The sequence below is a fragment of the Papaver somniferum genome, chromosome 4, assembly GCF_003573695.1.
Source record: "Papaver somniferum cultivar HN1 chromosome 4, ASM357369v1, whole genome shotgun sequence".
Taxonomy (NCBI): domain Eukaryota; kingdom Viridiplantae; phylum Streptophyta; class Magnoliopsida; order Ranunculales; family Papaveraceae; genus Papaver; species Papaver somniferum.
The window spans coordinates 43,878,375-43,900,067 of NC_039361.1; the positions used below are offsets into that span (position 1 = coordinate 43,878,375).

Consider the following 21,693-nt stretch of genomic DNA (forward strand, 5'->3'; position numbering starts at 1 on the left):
TTGCTCATATCATGCGTTGCGGAGCCACAGACGTGCATCAACATTAAAGAAATATCTGCATCGATACTCAACATCTGCAGGACAACTCATCAATAAAGAAAAATCCAATATCGTGCACCACCCGAGACTGTCACCATATGAAGTAAATGGGCTACGCAGTTTGTTTGAAATACCAACTACATCGGAACCTCCGACGTATTTAGGGATACGGTTCATAAAGGGGAGAGTTATGGCTAACTTATTCGCTGACCTGTTGAATAGAATGGAAAGAAAATCCAAAGGATGGATCACCAAATGTGTCAACCAAGATGACAGATTACTATTGATCACAACGTCCTTGCAACCAACAACAAACCATGCCATGCAAACTCAGCTGCTGCCAGCAAATGTGCACAACAAAATGGACCAACTCATGAGCAATTTTTTTTAAGGACATGACAAACAGGAAAGGAAGCTACATCCAATTGGCTGGAGGAGAGTGGCAAAACCTAAGCACATGGGAGGCACATGCATAAGACCAACCAAGCAACACAACTAGGCCTTACTCATGAAGAAAATTTGGCAAGTGCAAGGTGACGAGAAGTCAATTTGGGCTACCATGAGCAGAGACAAGTACCTAAATAGACAACAGATACTTTCCATACCAATCAAAAAGCCAAAACCATCGGCGAGCCGATTATGAAATAGTTTAACTAACCTAGCTGTTTTTTTGCAGGAACACAATCACTCAAGAATTGGAAATGGCCAAAACACTTCGATCTTATCAAACTGGATACCGCACCAAACCACACAGATCATTCACCCACCAGACCCTAACATCCAAGTTTCCACACTCATCGACCACACAACCAATACTTGGAACCATTCTCTATTACACTCCATGTTTGATACCAATACAATCCACCACATCAGCAATATATACCTACCACAACACCCAATATAAGATACAATTGTCTGGCCATGTTCAAAAACCGGAGAATACACTTGCAAATCAGGATACAATCTTCTCATGTCCCTCATCCCATCAAAACCCACAAATATCCAAAGCTTGCATTCACTACAAACACCCATAAACAACCAAAACCCAGCTCCAGCTAATCAACACACAAACCAAACCATCTTCAATAATACTTCTTTTTCACCACCCTTCACCTCTCAACACCCCCAAATCGATCATATTTGGAAACTTAAATGCCCCCCTAAAATTCGGCTTTTCCTGTGGAAAGCTATGCATGAAGGACTACCTACCTTGAACACATTAGCACAAAGGCATATCACCACCACCAACATTTGCCCACAATGCAACAATGCACCAGAAACAGTCAACCATATATTCTTCCAGTGCACGATGGCGACACAAGTTTGGCAACGTATTATCTCCTCCAACACCTCACCAAACACCCCCACCAACCACAACACCCCAAATAACCAAAGTTCCACCTCAAGAAACCAAAATCCCAACAGAATTCAAACAACAATAGGTAACAACATACCACATTCAACCAAGACCCTACACGGCTTTACAATGTGGCACCTATGGTTAGCTAGAAATCAGGCAGTTTACAAACAACAAAGGCAAACTCCGACTCAAACAACTCAAAGTCATACAGGTAATGTTTAAAGAATTCATGTGGGCACAAACACATCTACCACCGATACTCCCCAACCTCCCTCAATGCAACCAACAAACGACACACAGAGACACAACAACTATAATGATAGGCTGGGAAGCACCACCGGTAGATTCCATTAAAATCAATAAGGATGGAGCAACTAAAGGATGTCCGGGACCGGCTGTAGAACCAGCAACGGCGAGATACTCATGGCAATGGCAGCACCTCTGGGAATCACGACTTCAACCACGGCGGAAACATGGGGACTACTGATAGCAGCAAGAATCGCAGTACAACAGTGCCCAAAGGTTTGGTTTGAAATGGATTCAATGGCTGTAATACATCTCCAACAACAACAGCCAAACAACCACCCTTGGTATCTAAAAGGAATGTTATCAGAAATAAAAACACTCATACAACAAATCCCACTAATGAAGATTCAACACGCATACATAGAAGCAAATCAAGCATCCGACGAACTGGCGAACCAACCAGTCAAATTTCAAGCGCAGAACCCAAGCAATCCAACATCAAAAATTTGGCAAAATACATGCCCACCTTTTCTTTTAAACATTATCAATGCAGATTCCAGGGGAACAAAATTCCCCAAAATTGTAACACTTTCTTGAGTTAATGAATCGGGTAACCTATTCAAAAAAAAAAAAAAAATCTTCCACAGCACCACTACCAACATTGGACACCACCCACCCCTCAAAAACTAACAGTTCAATTAACACTATCTTCACCTCACTTATCAATCGATTAAAACACCGCTACTACTGCCAATTTCTTCTTCTTCCTTCTACCCCACTTCTCCATCGATTGAACCGCCACCATCGCCACTTTACCAACTTCAAAATCACTATTCATCATTCGAATAATTTTTACTTAATTTCGATTTTATGGTTCAGAGTTTTGATTTGATTGAATCACTTCAGAAACTGCAACCCTAAATTGCAAATTGGGTGAATAAAATTAAATCACTTCAGAATTGGCGGAAGTGTCTACAAATACTTCCAGATTGGTTTGGTTATTACTCTCATCTTCTTCACTTCAGGTAATGTTTGTCAATATTAGGATTGAATGGTTGGATTGAATTGGTTGAAATGATACATAACATGTCAGTTTCAGATGGATTTATGTGTTTTTGTGATCTTTTCTTTTTTTTTGCGCCTATTCCACGAATCATTGAGAATAAGAACATATTAGTTATCTGTTGTATGTAAACAACATAAGAATACGGGTTTTGTAGGCGATTCTGTTCTACAAGGAAGTTCAACTGTGCCAAATACTAAGCTTATATGCAGTCATTTTTGACACTTACTAGGATGTACATCTCAACTGCTGATAATTTTCGTTGGAATTCATTAAATGGTAGTGGTAGTAACTGTCAAATGTCACTATATAAGGTAGTGTGTTAAGGTGTAACAAAAACAATTGAATCTCTTTAGATATGGGATTTGCACTGCCACTGGGTTTGAGTCACCACTTTCTGGAATCTGAATGGACGACTTGATCTAGAAGACTGTAATATTATTGGAGTGTGAAGATGCCAGGAGAGGTTGCTATTTGACAGAAGAGGTTGCTATTTGACAGAAACCACCAAAAGCTCATGCTCTACATCTTGATGCACATGCTAGAGAAGTAGATGATCATGACTGAAGGTTTGGGTGTTTTATGTGTAGCGACTTCAATGTCTTTGTTTTTGTGTCAAGGGTTCTGTTTGAGTCATGAATGTTTGTTCAACATCTTCTTAGAGTAAATGTTGTGGTTATGTTCTCTTTCTTGTACATTCCTTTTTGTTTTAAAGACTCTGTTATTGTAAGTAATTGCATACGCCCTGCAAATGAGCACGAGGTGTTACTAGGTAGCCAACTGAACAGGGCCGAGAAAGCATATTGGATTATCAAGAAAATAAATGTAAAGGATTCAAAGACAGAAAAACAAAAAACAACACAAAACAAATATGACAGAAAATTGAAAACGTTTGTTTATCTATTTTTATTTGCCTGCTGTGGTTATACAGACAATTTGCTTTACCAGGTTAAAATTTATAACTGTATAACCATCTTAAAGAATTACTGATAATGGCCATGGACATTTCGACAGCCAATATCGTTTGGAATTTGGAGTGCCTCACTCAGCACAGAGAGATAAGCAGATTCCGTACAAACCAAATTTCTATGTTCAAGAACAAACAAAACCCCGTGCCATTATGGCACGACAGTCCACTAGTATATATATAGCCAATTTTTACTACTGTTTTTTGTTTCTTCCGATTTGAGTTTAGCACTTAAACGATATTTTCTTGTCTACAGATTATATTTTTTTATCATGGGTTTGAAAGATAAAAAGCTGCTAAAGGGGAAAATCAGTTTGAATGTGGCAGCAGCAGAAGACAGGATCACGAACTTGCCAGACTGCATTGTTCATCAGATACTTTCTTTCCTTGAACTCAAGTATATTGTTCGCACTAGAGTATTATCTAAAAGTTGGGATCGCATTTTTAAGTCCATCCCTACCTTAATTTTCTAGGCTTCGGAAACATGAAAGCCGAAATGTTTATGGATACCGTGGATAGGATATTGCATCTTCATGATATGTCGAACTTACAAACATTCCATATAGTTTATGAAGCAACAGAATCCATTTGCCTGCCCTCATCTTTGTTCACTTGTGAATCATTAACTAGTTTGGAATTAGATATAATATCCGGTATGTATCTTCCTGAATCTATGTCTCCAAGACTCAAGCGCCTTGAACTCCATGGAGCCAAATTTGTTGATAAGAATGAGAAACTCTTTTCTGATTGCTCTGTCTTGGAAGAGTTGATACTAGAAGAATGTGACTGGTATAGAGAATTTATTTATCTCAGCACCTGCACTGAAAATCTTGAAAGTTAAGGGTTTTGATGATAGCTATAGATGGGATAACTCACATGGTTGACAAGATTGTTGTCTAACAATTGATGCACCAAATCTAGTATCTCTCAGCTACAAATGCGGTCTTCCGGAGGAACCTGTCACACCTAGCTTTCAAGCATGAATGATGCAAATCTTGACTTCAACTTTGACGAACATGTTAGCGGGTACAAAAGGGAGGTTATACAGGAGAGATCTTGGTGCTGCTGCAAGTAGGTTTCTTCAACTGCTTTCTCATGTGAAGTGTCTATCAATTTCTGAACGAGTCCTACGGGTATTGTTTCTTGCTGTTGCCTTTATGGTAGTTTTGGTTATGTAGTTCTATAATTGATCTGATTTCTTTGAAACTAATACAAATTTTTTCTACTGCCTTGTGATGAATAGATTTTGTCATGTGTTAAAGATCTCAAAAACCGTTTGCCTACATTTCATCGTTTGAAACAGCTGAACGTGGAACGTGAAGCAGGTACTGATAAAGCACTAATTGCTTTGCTCCAATCAGCACCCAGTCTGGAGTCCGTTGTTTTTAATGAGGCAAGTACTCAAAACTTTTGATTTTCAGCAAACCCGTCACTGGATATTAACATGACATGTCTTTACATTTGTTTGTCAACTGTATCGTTGTACTCATAGTTCTTTTGATGCTTGTTTTTCTTTGTCAACTTAAGTTCATTTCCATGTATACAATCTACGGCTTACTAAACGGTGATGAAGACGAGGGTGACAACCACGCGAATGATGATGATGGTTTGGATCTTGATATGGTGACCATCCAACTTCTACACCTCAAGTCAGTTTCCTTCAAGGTATTTTCAGGTAGACCAAGAGAGATAAGTTGGGTGAAACTAATTTTGAAGAATGCAGAAGTGTTGGAAACAATGACCTTATTCTCTTTGTCCTCACTATTCAAATGTGAAAAGCAAAGAAGAATTTAAGGCAGAATTACAAAGTCTTTTTACTGCCTCAGAAAACTATGAGTTTCAAATCTCTTCCGTGGGATGTCCTCATTAAAATGTTATTCAGATGCCTTTCTGTTTCGGGTTAGAGATTTTAGTGCAACACTTAAAACGATTTGTTCTTTAAATCTTTGCTGTTACAATTTTTAGTGGGATTCCTTTATCAGCAACCCCTTCAGCCCCCCCCCCCCCCCCCCCCCCCCCTTTTTTTTAACTCTATGTTGTTTCCCTCTGTTTTTCTGTTCTTGTTATCTTTTGCTTCCGGGAAGGTACATAAGATGAAATCAAGCAATTTCATTGTAAATCCGAAAACTTCATTTCTATCGATTTTGAGCTTCCATGAATCTTTTTCCGTCTCTAAAACTGGTTAATTATATGTTTGTTTTCTGGTTTGGATGGCCTTTCTTAAGGATCAGTTGTAAATAAGACCGCATTTTAAGAGTCTAGGAAGACTACGAAGAGTCAGCATATCATGCAAGATTTTCTTAGGGAAGACACGCGGTTATGGGGAAATTATCTAATTTCTAGCTCTAATGTCCTCGGGCCCAGTATGTTTTCAAACTTGTCAGTGTTAATTTCTGGTGTAGGCAAGGCGGAGGGAGGCATGGCACCATGGAGGTGAAGAGGTGTCAAAAGTGTGTTTTTCCCCTTGATTAACAGAAATTTGAAAAGACAATTAATATGCCTTTCCCGTTGATTAACAGAAATTTGAAAAGACAATTAAAAGACGATTAATACGAGATCTTCCAAAGAGGTCACAAAATTGCTATAAGCGGAAATTTTAACCATGTCTTAGCCAAGGACCATACAACTGCAGCAAACCTGGAAATATCAGCTAGCTAAGAAACCATATCTTAGCCTTTTTAACCATGCATGAAAACCGTACCAAAACTTGAGTCATTCCCAAATACGAACTGGGACAATATGATCATTCCCTTGACGACTGCCATCAATTTTTACAACTCTTCTTTCTAAATTTTGATTTACTGCTATCAGGTGCCAGATTTATCTTTGGTGGACCAGAAAAGCAGAAGGAAGTAGCAACAGCCTGTAGGTCAGGAGGAGATCCCACAAAGAACAAATTTCAGAATCAACATAAAAACTAACAGGAAGCACACAACAAATGAAGCTTTGAGCATTCCTAAATAGTAAATACTAGATATTGTACCTGCAGGTCGAGTTTGTGAACGTTGAAGATTTCCTTCATAGAATGTGAATTATAGGCCAATATATACGATCTGTATGCTTCTTTTGCTGACATGTTTAGATAATAGTTTTTGGCCACCACTCCCTCCTGCATAGTGACAATTTAATTCATTGACAATTCTTTACCTAAACTACTAAACAAAGGCAGATTGACAAGTTTTAGTTCCCATCAAGAGAACATACCAATTGAGATTGCACTTTTGTTAGCTTCTTTTCGTCAAATGCGTACTCTTTCAGCGGTACTTTTGCTGCCTGCAGATTAGAAAAAAACCCGTAAGAACTCGGAACTGATCATAATAAAAGCTTTAGCAAGTAAATGTAAGACAGTGCTTTGGCTCAGCAAGAATCAAGAAAGACCTTTAGAAATTGTAAAAATTGCAACTCTTCTGGTATTAAGAAGAGAAGCGCGTTTCCATTTGCATTTTCACCATGAGCTGTTCGACCAACCCTGTGGATGAACTCCTGAAGTAGTAGTAACACCATACACAAAGAATCCATCAGAATGAGTCATTTATAGAAGACGAAAAAAGGGTAGAAAGAGATGGGTGCAGAAAGAAGTGCGCACCTTGGGCTCATCTGGAGGATCATACTGCACGATCCAGTCCTACAAGTGTGATAAACATACAACCATAGAAGTGAGAATAGTAAGAATTTTCAATAGGTTGTGAAAGACAAATACATTAAAAAATTTAGTCTAAGTTAATCAAACATTCGCTTAAGCTAAAACCGGATTAGTCATATTCGGATTAAGGTGTGATTAAGATTCTATCATGTACACTAGTCTTTTTTGGTTATTGCTACATTAAGCTTAAAGTAGCATAATATGGCTTCATACAGTATCAGGTGTCTCTCCAACTCATGATGGACAGGTTGGAGAAGCACATGGCTAAGATGTAGAAGTAGAAGTCCTAGACCAGTTTTTGGTAGCGCTACCATTTTATTGTTGAAGTAATGTTATTTTAAGCAACTCTCTAAAGATATTATCTCTTTTGGTATGCAATTATCATGTCGATTAAGTTGTAGGACGTGTTAATTCTAAGTCCTAAAACATTTTCAGCATTATTTTAAACTGTAATCATGTTTTAAGTCATAAACGAATCATATCAAGTTACGGAATTTCTAACCAAAGATTGCAACATACCACAGCAGGAATATCAAGCCCACGAGCAGCAACATCTGTACATAATAAGATGCCTTTCTCTGCCTCGCAGAAATCAGAAAAGGTTGACGTACGCTTCTGCTGGTTTTGTTTTCCATGGATATCAAAGCAGTCCACATGAAGGTGCCTCAGAAGCTCCAAGTGATATTTTACAGAACAGCATGAAGAGAAGAAAACCATAACTTTCTTGGACAGATTTCTTTTCAAGAAGGAATACAACAGAATGAATCTCCTAGCACTTGGCACAATGCAGTAACCTAGCTGCAATCCTTCTACTGTGGACTGCATTCACAAAGTAAACTTATCAACTTTGTTCGCAGGAAAGGTTGGCAAACAAGCACAAATCATTTAAATATAAATTTACCTCGGACCTGCCATCACCCACATTAACATACACCGGGATGGACTTAAATAACAAGTGTGCAATATCTTCGACCTTCGTAGTCTGGGTGGCGGAAAACAGAGCTGTGGTTCTCACCTGAACATTAGAAATTTATACAATTAACTTGGACATAAATTGCAGATTTGCAATATCATGTTGATTAAAACATATAAAGAATTTAAGCTTAAGTTAGCAAGTAGTACGGAAATAAACGACATGCTCTCATACTTTACATAGATTTCAATCATCATACCAAAATAGTGATCTTTTGGCCATTTTTAATCTTTTTTATCTTTTCCTTTGGAAGAAGCTTTATAATCTGCTTCATTTGCTCCTCAAAGTTCTCTTCCAGCATTCGATCAGCTTCATCAACTATGAGGCACTGCGCATCGATGAAAATTGTAAGAAAAGTTACAGGTTTATTAAAACATTTACATAGCCGTACTAGCAAGAATTATGCCTTCGAATTAAGCAGAGCAAAATATTCCGTCATTTACATACATCACAACAGAAAAATACTATTATACGCTCTAGAGGTTAACGCCGAATTTGGGAGTGTGAAGAGGTGTTCGACGGGCGGTAGATAACAATTTTACTAATATGTATCTTGAAGTAAAAGTAAGAAGACAATCACACATAGACAAAGGCTAATACCAAGCACATGTATCAAGTGTTGTGGATTGGTAGGATAGGCTCAATTCAACAAAAAAGAGAGAGAGAGAAAGAGAGAGAAGAAATACAAAGATCGTTTACCTTCAAATTTTTATAAATAAATCCCTTGGTATTCTGAAGATGATCAAGAAGTCTGCCAGGGGTAGCAATTAACAGATTTACTCCTTTCACAAGGCGTTCTGCTTCTCCTCTTCGAGCTGCACCATCCATAACCAGCCCAAGAGTCTGAGTGTGGTACTTGAGAAGGTCCTTAGCCGCAGCATGTGTCTGGTTCATTTAAAATGAAGGATCAGAGATCAGAGCAAGAAAGAGAAATGTTCCATACAGAAGTTTACTACAATTACAGTTTAGTCCTAAACATGCAGATGTGAGCTAAATGATTGACTTCACACACCGAAAACAAATACAAGTGTGAACTATGTTTTACACCCAGGCATTACAATTTTACTGATATATGTGTAGTAATTTACTATTATATAATGCATTTGAATAGTTACATTGAGAGTAGTATCACAACCAAATTGTACAAACTACAAAGCTGAAAACACATGGATGGACATGAGTAGAACAGGACAAGTGTACCTGCATAGCAAGTTCTCTGGTCGGGCAAATGACAACCACCCCAGTTCCATTATGCGAACTGAACTTTTTCTTGTATAACAATTCAACGGCTGGTATCAATAAAGCTAGGGTCTTCCCAGAACCCGTCCCTGCAATTCCAAGAACATTCTTTCGTTTCAGAAGTTGTGGAATAGCTCTAGCTTGAACCTGCAATTTTAATCAAGATACATTAGTTCCTCCTCCATAGAGGTTTACATTCATTAACAAATAATGTCCTCGCATTGCATATCCAATATACATATTAGTCTCAAATGCATCCAATAAAACAGTTTATATAACATTAGAAAACACTATATGCGTTCATTAGAATCTCGACTAACAAATTCAACCAAGCCTACATAAAAGCGAGCGACTACTGATGCTTAACAAACACTTCTTTGATGAACTACATCCGCACTAACTCCTTTCCAAAGATGAGAGATCAGCTAAATAGACACCAATTGCATATTAAGTAACATAACTTTAGAAAAAATGTACATAATCACCATGAATGTAAGGGAAACTAGGGTTTCTGTCCATATAGAGTAAATCCAAATAGTGAAATTAAGTTTACTATTCATCAAACAAAACAAACATGGTGTTCTCTCAGAATTCAATCATAAGTTTACCTGAGTCATATTTGCAAAACCAATATCTCTAATAGCGTTCATGGTAGGTTGAGAAAGGCCTAAAGTAGAGAAAGCAACATCCGCCTCTTCTTCTTCTTCCTCTTCCTCTTCCTCTTCTTCTTCATCTCCATCCTCGTCTTCTTCGTGGTCTTCATCTGTATCCTCTTCTTCTTCGTCTGTATCCTCTTCTTCTTCGTCTCTATCTTCTTCTTCTTCTTCAATTCTATCAATAAGATCTTCTTCCTCCTCCTCCTCACTTTCTGAGACTGGTATTTCTACTTGTTTCTTACTTCCCTTCTGCTTCCTATCTCTCTTCCTCTTCTGATTCATCATAACCCCTTCATTTTCATGGTTAATCTCTTCGTCTGAACTATCCATGGCGATTAACTTTTGGTATCGGCTAGGGCTAGCAGAGAGATCAGTCACGACTCACGAAAGAGAATTAAGAGAGAGAAAACGAGAGAGAGGAGCGAGGGTTTTTCTAAGGTTTTCATTCAAGTCCTAATTTTACCCCGCCGCGGTATTTGGGTGGAAAAATATTTCATGTTGTATTAAACCCTGCCCAAGATTTGCGCTGTATTTCCATCCTATAGCCGCATATGTAGGTATAGTTCTAGGATATTTTTTTTTTTTTTTTTTTTTTTTTTTTTTTTTTTTGTAAATAGCTTGTGTTTTGGCAAATAGCTATCAAAGTTGGGTTCGAGCATAACTAGGCTCGACTCTGCTGAAAAGATTAAGTATCCGACCTGCAATCCCCCATAACAAGTCTGCCATGGTTTACCTGCTCTATGAGCAAAGGGGGATGGGTATTACCAACGTAATTGACAGTGGCACTCCAAGGGTGTTCTTTTATTTTGTTGGATCTTTTTGTGTAATTTTTAGTCTTATGTGTAATTTTTTAGTCTTCTTTATGTTCAATAGCTTTAAGTATCTAAATGGTTAAGCATATGGATCAGCAGTGACTCCCTTTAAGCATTTCAACCAACAAGTGCATACTGTGTTCTGTTGTCATGAAAACAACAATGGGGTTGAAGTCTGGACTAATCTCAATTGTGTGATTTGTGTCCAATTGGCTGCTGAACTTGGAAATCAGAATCTAGAAGTGGAGTGGTTCCTATTTTGCAATTTGAAAGTGCAATATAATTCAAGAGAACTAGAAGAAGTCCTACATGTTTGAAAGTCTGGTTTTCAACCATCAGTTTAGGGAAGCCAAACTGCACAGCTGACTGCTAAGCAAAGGCTTGTGCTGCTGATGCTAGATGGGGGGTCTGGATTGGTTCTCCACCAGATTTAATTCTATCCAAGGATCTTTCCCACATTCAACTTGTATTCTAATGAGACACATAGTGCAGTTAATGACAAAATCAGATAAAAGCTAAATAAGGTTACATCCTTCCTACATCATAGTTACTAGATAATATAAGAAGACCATAGAATGGAAGTTAACAGTCAATTGCTCATTAGCAAATAAAGTGAACTTGAATGTCTGAATTTCAAAGGGCATGTAAAATAAAACTGAGAAAATTTGTCGACTACAAACTATTCAAAGAAGCCTCTGCAATAGGCCACAAACAAATATATACAGGATAAACAGACCAAATGCAATGGAAGAGGCTGTCAACAGTGTATCCGCATTGTACAGATAATCTACCTGATGGTGACAAATTTGTTGGTACCATGCTTTGCCCAGTGAGTCCTCAAATCAATTGGACTGGAAAGACTGTAACCTTCCGTCGCCAATTTCTCCAAAACCTTTTTAAAAGCTCCTTGACTCATTTTCCTTCCAGCTATCCTTGCACCTCTTCTTTTGTTGCTCATCGGCAACGGATACATAGAAATACTAGTTGTACAACAAGCTGATTGCCACCCACCACAGCCCCATCGATAACATTGCTGAGGAGCTCCAGTGCATGAGCAAACAGGGATAGGTATTACCGAGAGATCTATATCGATCCCATTTATATTAACTCCCATACTCTTCCTAGCAGGCCTTGATGCTCTTTGAGTTGGAATACCATCTTCATCTTTGGGCACCACTCTCTTAGGCTTTTTAGGTTTGGGTGATTTCTGTGCTCTACCCCCAGGTCTTTTCTTCAGTGGTCCATTGCCATTGATTGGAGGTTCCATAGGAACCATTCTTTCTACTTTCATTGCCTCAGCCTGCTGAGGTATATTCTGCAATCCATGACTTCCAGAAGCTTCGGACAGACCACCGTAAGAGTTGATATGGTTCATATGGTTTAAATGGTTTCCATTCATATTAACTTTGACATCCTGCCTCTGATTAAGCCAAAAATCCACTGAAGAAGTATTAAGATGTGGCAGATGTGTCTCTGGCATCCCGATGTCGACGACTCTATGAGGATGATACACTCCACCATTGTTCATATTGTTATTAACCATAACTTGATGATTCCTTCCTATACCTCCTCCATGTTGGTTATTAAACAATGGCTTAGTATCTCTCTCAGTAGGTGAGCTAAGGTTCAAACCAGAGTGACCTCGGTGTGGTGGTTCATAATAACCATGCCAATTTCTCAGATTGTCCATGATTCAATCAAAATTTCACCACTTCTTCTTCTTAAACTTACTTATATATCGTTACCGCATAAACAACAATACTAGGCCATTTCTACAAAAATGAGACAACATACAAATCATAAAGATATACACACAGATCTACATTTTACTTCACATCAAAAAATCATTTCCAAGAAAAAAACCTAGATTCAACTTAACAAAAGGGGATCTGTAGCAACAGCAGCTAAAAAAAAATCCAAAAAAATCATCTGCATTCTAGAAGTGAAGTGATTTACTTAGATCTCTAACAGGTAAGAGAAATCCAGACTAAATCTGAGAAATCCAAGTCATTTAGAGATTTAGGGTTCACATATGAAGCTCAAAAAAACACAAATAAATAGGATTGACAGATTTGGAAGAGAGATAAATTGAAAAAACATGGAGAGAGAGGAGTGAAAATAAAAGAGAGATATACAGAGAGAGGAGAGAGAATACTTACTCTGTAGAAAGAGAGCTTAGGGTTCCTTCTTCGGACTTGTTTTTGTTCCTTTTTGGAGAGAGAGAGAGAGACGGTGAGAGAGAAAGATAGATGGATGATAGAGAAGAAAGTTTTAGATTTAGATTTGAGAATTTGAGAGAGAGGAGAGAGAAACGAGAAGACTATATATGGCAAATTTAATGAATATATATATGTTTTTTCAACTAACCCTAGATGTGAAATGCGGTAAATGCCCCCCAGAGAATAACTAAATTGTTTTTAAAATTTTTCGATTAGGGCCCTGTAAATTAAATTATTTCTTTAATTCACTTGTTTAATTCTGTGATGGGTAGTAATTAGGAAAAGGTAACTAAAAATATTCTTCAAATTCAGGTAAGTTAAAAAAAAAATTAACATAATTCACATGTTTTCATGGCTAAAAACCGCATATGTTAGTTTAAATGTAGTTTCAGTATCTCCTACTAATCCGGTAACTGGGGATTTTGCAGTAAGACTTTTTCAATGGATATATGCAGTTAAGTTCAGTTCAGTTCAGCTTGTATTTCGACTAAAATGTTTTCTTGTCTCTGGTCAAGTGTGTGAGATGAACACTTTTAAACATGAAAGTTTAGTTTTGTTAGTTTCTAAGGTGCAAAACATTACTATCCTCTTACAGCCTTGCTTACAAATTCACTTTAAAAGATAGATTTTTTTTTTGTCAAGAAATTCACATTTGAGTTTGTCAAATCAAAATTGAGACCGAGGAATGAGGATGTTTTCTTGTTTTTCCTTTTTCTATTGCAAAAAGGTGAAATAGTAGGAAGATCGTGGAGCTGGGGATTGGTTTTACATGGGGAAGTTACATTTGCAGCAGCACCAACTGCAACGGTGACGCTGAGAACAGTTTTTCAATGGAAAGTATCCTCTTCAATCTTGGTGATGAAAATTAGACAAGGAAGCAACTTTTTTCTTTCTTTTTTTTTTTGCTGGCCGGCAAGCGAACAAAGCAAAAGAAACTAAACACTCAGCTGCCAAGGCAGACTGAATACAAAGAGGAGGAGAACGCAGCGGCGTTTCACAAATGTGGTTGAGTCTAGCATAGCTAGCCAGATTATGAGCAACAGCATTCCCATTCCCTTCGATAAATGAACTGGATGGAGGAAAAATCCTTGGACAGCCATAAGATTTTAGAAATGGTGGGTGGAGGTTAGATTAGTGGAATTGAGCAGATTTATAACAGTTTGCGAGTCACCCTTAATGATACTCCAATATTCTTAGGAAAAATAACAAGCTGCAGAAAGCCATGAGCTTTGGCGCAAAGAGGAGCTGTCCTAAAGTTAACAAAGAAATTGTTCCTGTCGAGAAAATTTGACAAGATATAGAAACACTGATTCACCTTCTCTTTTTCAACATGCATATGAACATTCGATTAACTCGTCTAGAGATTGTACTTTCATTTAGAATGGTTTGGTCTGCACTCATTCCACTAGCAGGATATACAACTCCAGTAGGCAATGTAATTTGTTAAATAAACTGGATAATGGGCTGGAACAATATACCAATTCCAATAAGTTTCGCTAATGATAACAATTCAATTTCCTCTTTTAAAAAAACAAACAAACTGTGCCATGTTTACTTGGCCAACATCATCTTGACAAACTCCTCGTAGTTGACCTGGCCATCTCCATCAACATCTGCTTCACGAATCATCTCATCCACTTCCTCATCAGTCAATTTCTCTCCCAGATTTGTCATAACATGTCGCAACTGCTCCATTTGTAATTCACACCAACAAAGATGTGTAGAAACAGAGAAGAAATATAAGGCAGGGAAGAAAAAAAAGAAGATATAAACATCATAGGTGATATAACCAGAAGATGCATTCCCTCGTAGTAATTGGTATTTTCTTAGAGATAGAAAAAATCAGATAAACTTTTGAGGTGCATGTAATCCTTCCTATAAGAACATGAACAGATTAAGAAACCAAAAGAAAACAGCTTTACCTCAGCAGCGGAAATGAAACCATTTTGATCCTTATCAAAGACCTTAAAAGCTTCCTTCAGTTCCTCCTCAGAATCAGTATCCTTCAAGATAAATAGTACAAAAAATTTAGGAAATTTCAATGCATAAGCCGAGAAGAAAAGAAGCCACTATCTTTGATTTGATTCAAGATTGCCTAGTGACTATGTGCCCCCTTTACGCGGGTGTAATACTGGCGCACCTACTTTCTACCATAAATAGCACCAATTAGTGCCGCTCCTGTGACACATATTATTGTTATCTTACAACAAGTTGGGTTTATATGAAAACGAAAGAGGAAAAATTCCTATTTTTCTGAGGCAAAACCAAAAAACACATAGATGCATCAGAAATCTAGCGTTCACAACTACAAATTTACCTAACGAATTAAAGTAACATTGTCACTTAAGTTGCTCCTACATAGACTTCCAGATTCGTAAAGCAGTGAAGCTAGCAACCCAGACCTAACAAGATGAGTAAGCCGAGATTACGAGGTCCTAATCAAGACAAGGCCTATCTCCGATATAAAAACAGATTACCAAGGTGTGACTCGACTAGAAGATTTTAAATCAACGATGAATAATATGCTCGTGCACTTCAAATTATTCTACATCAGCAAAGTCATGTTATGCGCTCTGCAGGCATGTAGAACATGGCTAATGCCAACAACTGAAGCTAATTTAGTGTAGCCAAATACAACAGGAAAATACAATACAGCAGAATATTATTGTTTTCCACCCAAGCAATAATAACATGAGCAGAGAATACAGGCCAGCTTCTAGTATTTGAAATTTTGATTGTGATTAGTTGTTAATTTACACCTATCAGTTGACTTTTGATCCATTTACTAGCTACAAATGTGCATATTGCACAACAAATATGATTCTGTGTAAAATAGACTCTTTAGAAATTATAATTTTGAAATAAGTAAGCACGATGAGAAAGAACGAGGTAATGCAAGAATGCATAAGATGAAGTAGCCTCCAAAAGACATGCCATTTGATGTACAACTTTAGAATCCGAACAATAAGATTCTGATAAAAGGAGCATGACAATTTCAATTCCTCGGATGATAGGGAGGACCATATTCAAACTCCACAATCATGATCAACTTGAACTAAGGCTAAGCACTCTTAGAGTAGGAACAAGATTCATGAAGTAATTAAGCATGCAAACACATAGAGGATTGGAACATAACTCACTTTCATCTTTCGTGCCATCAAATCCAAGAACTCAGGGAAATCAATAGTTCCATTTTGGTCAGCATCAACCTCGTTGATCATGTCCTGAAGTTCAGCTTCAGTTGGATTCTGTCCCAGAGACCTCATTACAGTTCCCAACTCTTTAGTAGTGATACAGCCTACATAGTGATACCACACCAGTGAGACAATCATGTCATTTCTTTAAGTACAACATAAATTTTATGTAAGATTAATTCAATGCTAGGAACCGTAGATAGAAATAAATCACAAAGCACAAACTTAACTAACATTAAAGAACGACATGCTCATTAGACAACTACAAAATGTTTTTTCTGAGCAATCTGTTAGATTCACAAACCATTAACAGTCCAATAGCAAGTATTCTAAGTGTGGAGAGACTGGAGTTGAGTCCTGTGATAATCGTACTGGCCAAGGATCTAACACAGCTAATTGAAGAAGAGAAACACACACAGGCAGGTTAAAATTTGAAACTCCTAGCACCTCCTCGAGAAAAAAAAACAACAACTAAGCACATAATTAACACAAACCACATCCCATTCCTTGAGGAAACTCCCTAAATGAGTGAAACTAGTGCAGGACTAGCAGTATATGAATCAATTCTAAGAAACATAGACGCATATCATATCGTAATCATCGACTCAAACTTAAAAGGAGATATCTGCTTATGATCACAGTTTATATGAGTAATTATAAACCGAATCTGATGATAATCATAGATAAAATGAATTCGGTCATCGATCCAAAATGAATTTGTTCATCGATCCATCAGATTATACAGATGCTTTTACTTTGACTTGACGTATTCTAAAGATGATGCTAAGCTACAAAGACCATTTTCTAGGTCATCTGGACCCAATTCCAAGGACTCTTAGTTACCCAGTTTTTATAACCCTGATTTACCACCAGTGAACAGATCCTAGTACAAAAATTACTAGAGTGTAAGTAATGATGATGTTAAGGATTTTTTTTTAGACAGAGAAATGAAAGGAGTAAAAATAAAGAAATGATACCATCTCCATCTTTATCAAATAAGCTAAAAGCTTCCTTGAATTCTGAGATCTGATCTTCTGTTAACTGATCAGCCATTTTTCTCTTTGCTTGACTTCGTGAGACCTGAACTGATCGACTAATAAAACCCAAACAAAAAATAGAAAGAGGGAGATGCTTGTGAGGAAGCAATAAAGACCGAGCGACTATTAGTAGTAGACTGACTGACTAGTAGCAGCCGGTACTACCAGCAGGATACCTGGCCGGGCTCCTTGTTAACTAAACTATTTTTACTAAGGCAGGCACGCACATAATTAGTAAAAAATAAAATTCTCACATTTTTGTTGGGGAGTGCTGCCCCAACCGACAAATGCTACGGCAAAAGCTCCCGAGAGGGGAATCCAACGGTTTATGGCTGCCCTCTACCGTCAGGATTATTTATTAATGTGTAGAAGTGGGATCCATGTTTTAGTTTCGTGCGGGATTTTGGTTGGATTTACCAGTCGGTAAACCTAGCATTTTCGGGTTAATATAGTCTTTTTACTTTGTTTTATTAAATTTGAAACTATTTTTTTTCGTCTCTTTTTTCTTGAGCACCAATTTATTAAACTATCAAGGGACTATTACACAAGGAACGTGGTACTCCAAGATTTGAACAATTACAATTAGATCAGTGGGCCACGAATCCAGGTCAACATGAAATTGAGCACAATAAGAATAATAGTTTTCGTATCTGTGTTGCATCAGGGGAAGATGTTGGAGTCGAAGGTTCGAAAGGCCTTCGAGTAATATTTTCCATAAGAAAAGTTGTACTTTTGATGTACACGTCAGTGTCCATAAAAATTTAGTTGTTGGTAAAGGGTTTCGATGCAATTGATTGAAGAAGATGCTAGTCAGGCATTTGCATCCATAAGCTGAAATGAACTGCCAAGACGATATTTATTTATCCCTTGTCTTTTCGGCTTGATCGATAACTTCTACTACAAGAGTTTTTAGTTTTCATTGTGGCTAGTATTCAATCTCCACCCTTAAGGACTTGGTGTTAATTAATGTTGCTAAAAAGCTATTACTATTTTTTACTCATTCACCGGGATTTTTGGTGTTAACAAAATTTTAAAGTCAAGTAGGTAGTATCATAACCATATATAAATATACCACTCGAAATTTACTTTGAAGATTAAAGATTGAACACTTGAAGATTTTTCTTTTTTGTTCCAGATTTTTGTTATTCTTTTGCATAATTAATTTTTTGGGATCTAACAAACTGTTTATCTTGATAAACACAAGACTTGTAGAAAGATCGAACTAACTGTCTACTTGCATTAAGTTGCTTGGATAAAGCTTGTTTACTGAGATTGATTACTTTGATAATCACTTGAAAACGCGGATGTACAACAACCACACCCAATATTTTTCTTAACAATCTGTATGGACTAACTCCAATATACTTTCAAGAGAATCAACTAGACTCAATTTTAATAAAGTATATCAAAGAGTTGTATCTCTCTTTATCGATTCAATTATTACTCAAGCAAATAGAAATCTGCGAATCTAATTGAATACAAGAGAAATCACTTGAACGGTACCAAAGACCAATGTTCAAGGATCAATCAATTTCAATCAACAACCAAAGTTTGGATTTCCCAATTGATTGATTCAAATGCACAACCTGTGATATTTCAGTTATAAAGATAAAAAATATAATGTGGAAAAGAAATAACATAGACACCAGAAGTTTTGTTAACGAGGAAACCGCAAATGAATAAAAACCCCAGGACCTAGTCCAAATTGAACACACATTGTATTAAGCCGCTACAGACACTATCCTACTACAAACTAACTTCGGCCTGTACTGTAGTTGAACCCCAATAAATTTCACACTGATCCAAGGTACAGTTATGCTCCTTACGTCTCTGATCCCAGCAGGATACCACGCACTTGATTCCCTTAGCTGATCTCACCCACAACTAAGAGTTGCTACGACCCAAAGTCGAAGACTTTAATAAACAAATTTGTATCACACAGAAAAGTCTACGGTAATAGATAAATATGTCTCCCATATAAATACCTATGAGTTTGGTTCCGTCTTTTGATAAATCAAGGTGAACAGGAACCAATTGATAAACCAGACTTATATTCCCGAAGAACGACTCAGTATTATCAATCACCTCACAATAAACTTAATCGACGCGACGAAAGAAGATATTTTGGAATCACAAACAATGAGACGAAGATGTTTGTGATTACTTTTATATCTTGCATATCAGAGATATCAATCTCAAGCCAATCCTTTCGATTGTACTCGTACGATAGAATCTGCAAGATCAAATCACACAACTACAAGAAAGTATTATCGGTCTGGCTTCACAATCCCAATGAAGTCTTCAAGTCGTTAACCTACAGGGTCTCGAAGAAACCTAAGGTTAAAGGAGAATCGACTCTAGCTTATACAACTAGTATCACACAGGAGGTGTGGGGATTAGGTTTCCCAGTTGCTAGAGTTCTCCTTTATATAGTCTTTCAAATCAGGTTTTGCAATCAATGTTAGTTTAGTAACAAAACATTCAATATTCATCGTTAGATTAAAACCTGATTAGATTCAAGCTAATATCTTTCAACCGTTAGATCAAAACTTAGCTTGTTACACACAAATGAAATGCACGATTTTAGGTTTGTGTAACCGTATCCAAACATGTGCATTTGTTGATTCAACAATAGTTAACCAAATGGTTAGCCACATGATCACTTTCATATCAACCATATTCTTCTTCACCATAACTAGTACAAATGACTCAAATGAACTAGTTAGAGAGTTATTCAATTGCTTAGATCTTATAAAAGTATATAAGACACAATTGAAGCAAAAACGATTTGATTCACTCGAATCGATTCATAAACTTTATAGCCACGGTTTGCAAACTTGCATTCCTTAGTCAATATAAATATAAGTCCACGAATAATCGTTTTTAGAAAATAACCAACCTAAGTTCGCGGACTGATTTCGCGGATTTAAGTACCCGGAAAACAAGTTCACAAACTCCAGCAGATTTTCTCGGGACGAGAACCTCCGACAGCTCGCGAACTTTTTTTTCCGGTTTTCCTTAACAGCAAAGTTCGCAAACTTTGGTTCGAGGAATAAGGACTTATGCATATATATGAGTTACCACACAATGCTTATATCCAACAATGGTTATATCTTTTAAACTCTCATTTCAATCATTGAAACATTCTTAGAGGACGTTATATAGTTGTTGCTCACAAACTATTTTTCGTCAAAGCCATTTTCAAGTAATTGAAACATAATATGACTTTTGTCACTAGGTAAAATGAACTTGGCCAAAGCGAAAGCTTACCAACACATATTTCGAGAATAGATAAGCGAGGTAAACTCGACTCGAAATAGCAAATGTGTATAATCAAAGTCTATATAGCAAAACGAATTTTGTTTCAAGATAGGAGATAGAGTAGATAAACTTTGAGTCATTGATAAGTTCAAGTCTCCACATACCTTTTAGTCGATGAAGTTCCACCAGTTCCTTTAGTAGTTCTTCGTCTTGTATGATGATCGTCATGGAGTTCTTGAGCTCAACTACACTTTCTATCCTAGTCCGAGACTTAGCTATAGTAGACTAGAAATCAAGACTTATAGTTTTGATCACTAACATTGACAAATATGCTTGAGATAGAAACGCATGCGAGTTCGACCGAGTAGTGCTCTAACAATCTCCCCCTTTATCAATTTTACTGACAAAACTATTAATACATATGGAATACAAAAAAGATAAATAAACTTTTGTAGATCCTATTCCACATGCCTAATCTTCAACATTACTCGAAATCTTCGTCACTTCCAAGTACTCCAATGATTCCAAAGGTTGTAAGTTTAGCATCATCGTTGTTGATAATCCGTAGCTATAACAATGAGAAAACAAGAATTCTCAATCATTGTTATACAGTGTCATGGTATTATTACACAGTATCAAAGTTCAATTGTATCACAACTTTGACAACAACACTATGGTGATATGTATCACCGCCCCTAGTCAATACTCCATCTCACATGGAAACCACTCCCCCTTACATAATGATCCGAAAACCATATGTATTTGTAGTGAGAGATACATGTTAATTCTCCCCCCTTTTGTCAATAAAATTGGCAAAGGTACGAAAACGGGATCGTAATGAAATTTCCAAAGAGACATTTCATGACAAAAAGAAAGCACATATCAACTTATTTAGATGCAATCATATAACCGAAACTAAATGCTTTCATCAAGGAGTTTATAAAGATACAAGATAACCCCTATAATATTCCACAGCCACACTCC

General features: G+C 37.1%; 4 protein-coding genes across 5 annotated transcripts; 1 reads left to right on the top strand and 3 right to left on the bottom strand.

Annotated features, from left to right (window-relative positions):
* Window positions 1-1,009: 1,009 nt before the first annotated feature.
* On the top strand, window positions 1,010-5,670 carry LOC113275303. Its single transcript, XM_026524788.1, has 4 exons — window positions 1,010-2,670; window positions 3,932-4,808; window positions 4,919-5,068; window positions 5,203-5,670. Exons 2-4 carry the CDS (start codon window positions 4,659-4,661, stop codon window positions 5,467-5,469), a joined length of 567 nt encoding a protein of 188 aa, XP_026380573.1. The 5' UTR covers window positions 1,010-2,670; window positions 3,932-4,658; the 3' UTR covers window positions 5,470-5,670.
* A 527-nt stretch (window positions 5,671-6,197) lies between these two features.
* On the bottom strand, window positions 6,198-10,601 carry LOC113275304 (ATP-dependent RNA helicase HAS1-like). The gene is made up of 11 exons (XM_026524789.1): window positions 10,139-10,601; window positions 9,492-9,677; window positions 8,991-9,176; window positions 8,491-8,619; window positions 8,220-8,333; window positions 7,838-8,137; window positions 7,262-7,300; window positions 7,054-7,158; window positions 6,880-6,948; window positions 6,659-6,784; window positions 6,198-6,538 (listed from the first exon to the last, which is right to left on the bottom strand). The coding sequence occupies exons 1-11, from the start codon at window positions 10,514-10,516 to the stop codon at window positions 6,440-6,442; spliced, it is 1,731 nt and encodes a 576-aa protein (XP_026380574.1). The 5' UTR covers window positions 10,517-10,601; the 3' UTR covers window positions 6,198-6,439.
* A 973-nt stretch (window positions 10,602-11,574) lies between these two features.
* LOC113275305 (protein BASIC PENTACYSTEINE1-like) lies at window positions 11,575-13,316 on the bottom strand. The gene is made up of 2 exons (XM_026524790.1): window positions 13,158-13,316; window positions 11,575-12,770 (listed from the first exon to the last, which is right to left on the bottom strand). Exon 2 carries the CDS (start codon window positions 12,686-12,688, stop codon window positions 11,786-11,788), a length of 903 nt encoding a protein of 300 aa, XP_026380575.1. The 5' UTR covers window positions 12,689-12,770; window positions 13,158-13,316; the 3' UTR covers window positions 11,575-11,785.
* A 1,217-nt stretch (window positions 13,317-14,533) lies between these two features.
* On the bottom strand, window positions 14,534-17,620 carry LOC113275306 (calmodulin-like). Of its 2 annotated transcripts, none has more exons than XM_026524791.1 (4): window positions 17,389-17,620; window positions 16,358-16,515; window positions 15,140-15,220; window positions 14,534-14,903 (listed from the first exon to the last, which is right to left on the bottom strand). In XM_026524791.1, exons 1-4 carry the CDS (start codon window positions 17,462-17,464, stop codon window positions 14,769-14,771), a joined length of 450 nt encoding a protein of 149 aa, XP_026380576.1. In that variant the 5' UTR covers window positions 17,465-17,620; the 3' UTR covers window positions 14,534-14,768. The 2 variants fall into 2 exon arrangements, with proteins under 2 accessions (XP_026380576.1, XP_026380577.1); XM_026524792.1 differs by lacking the exon at window positions 17,389-17,620 and adding an exon at window positions 16,716-17,093.
* Window positions 17,621-21,693: the final 4,073 nt, after the last annotated feature.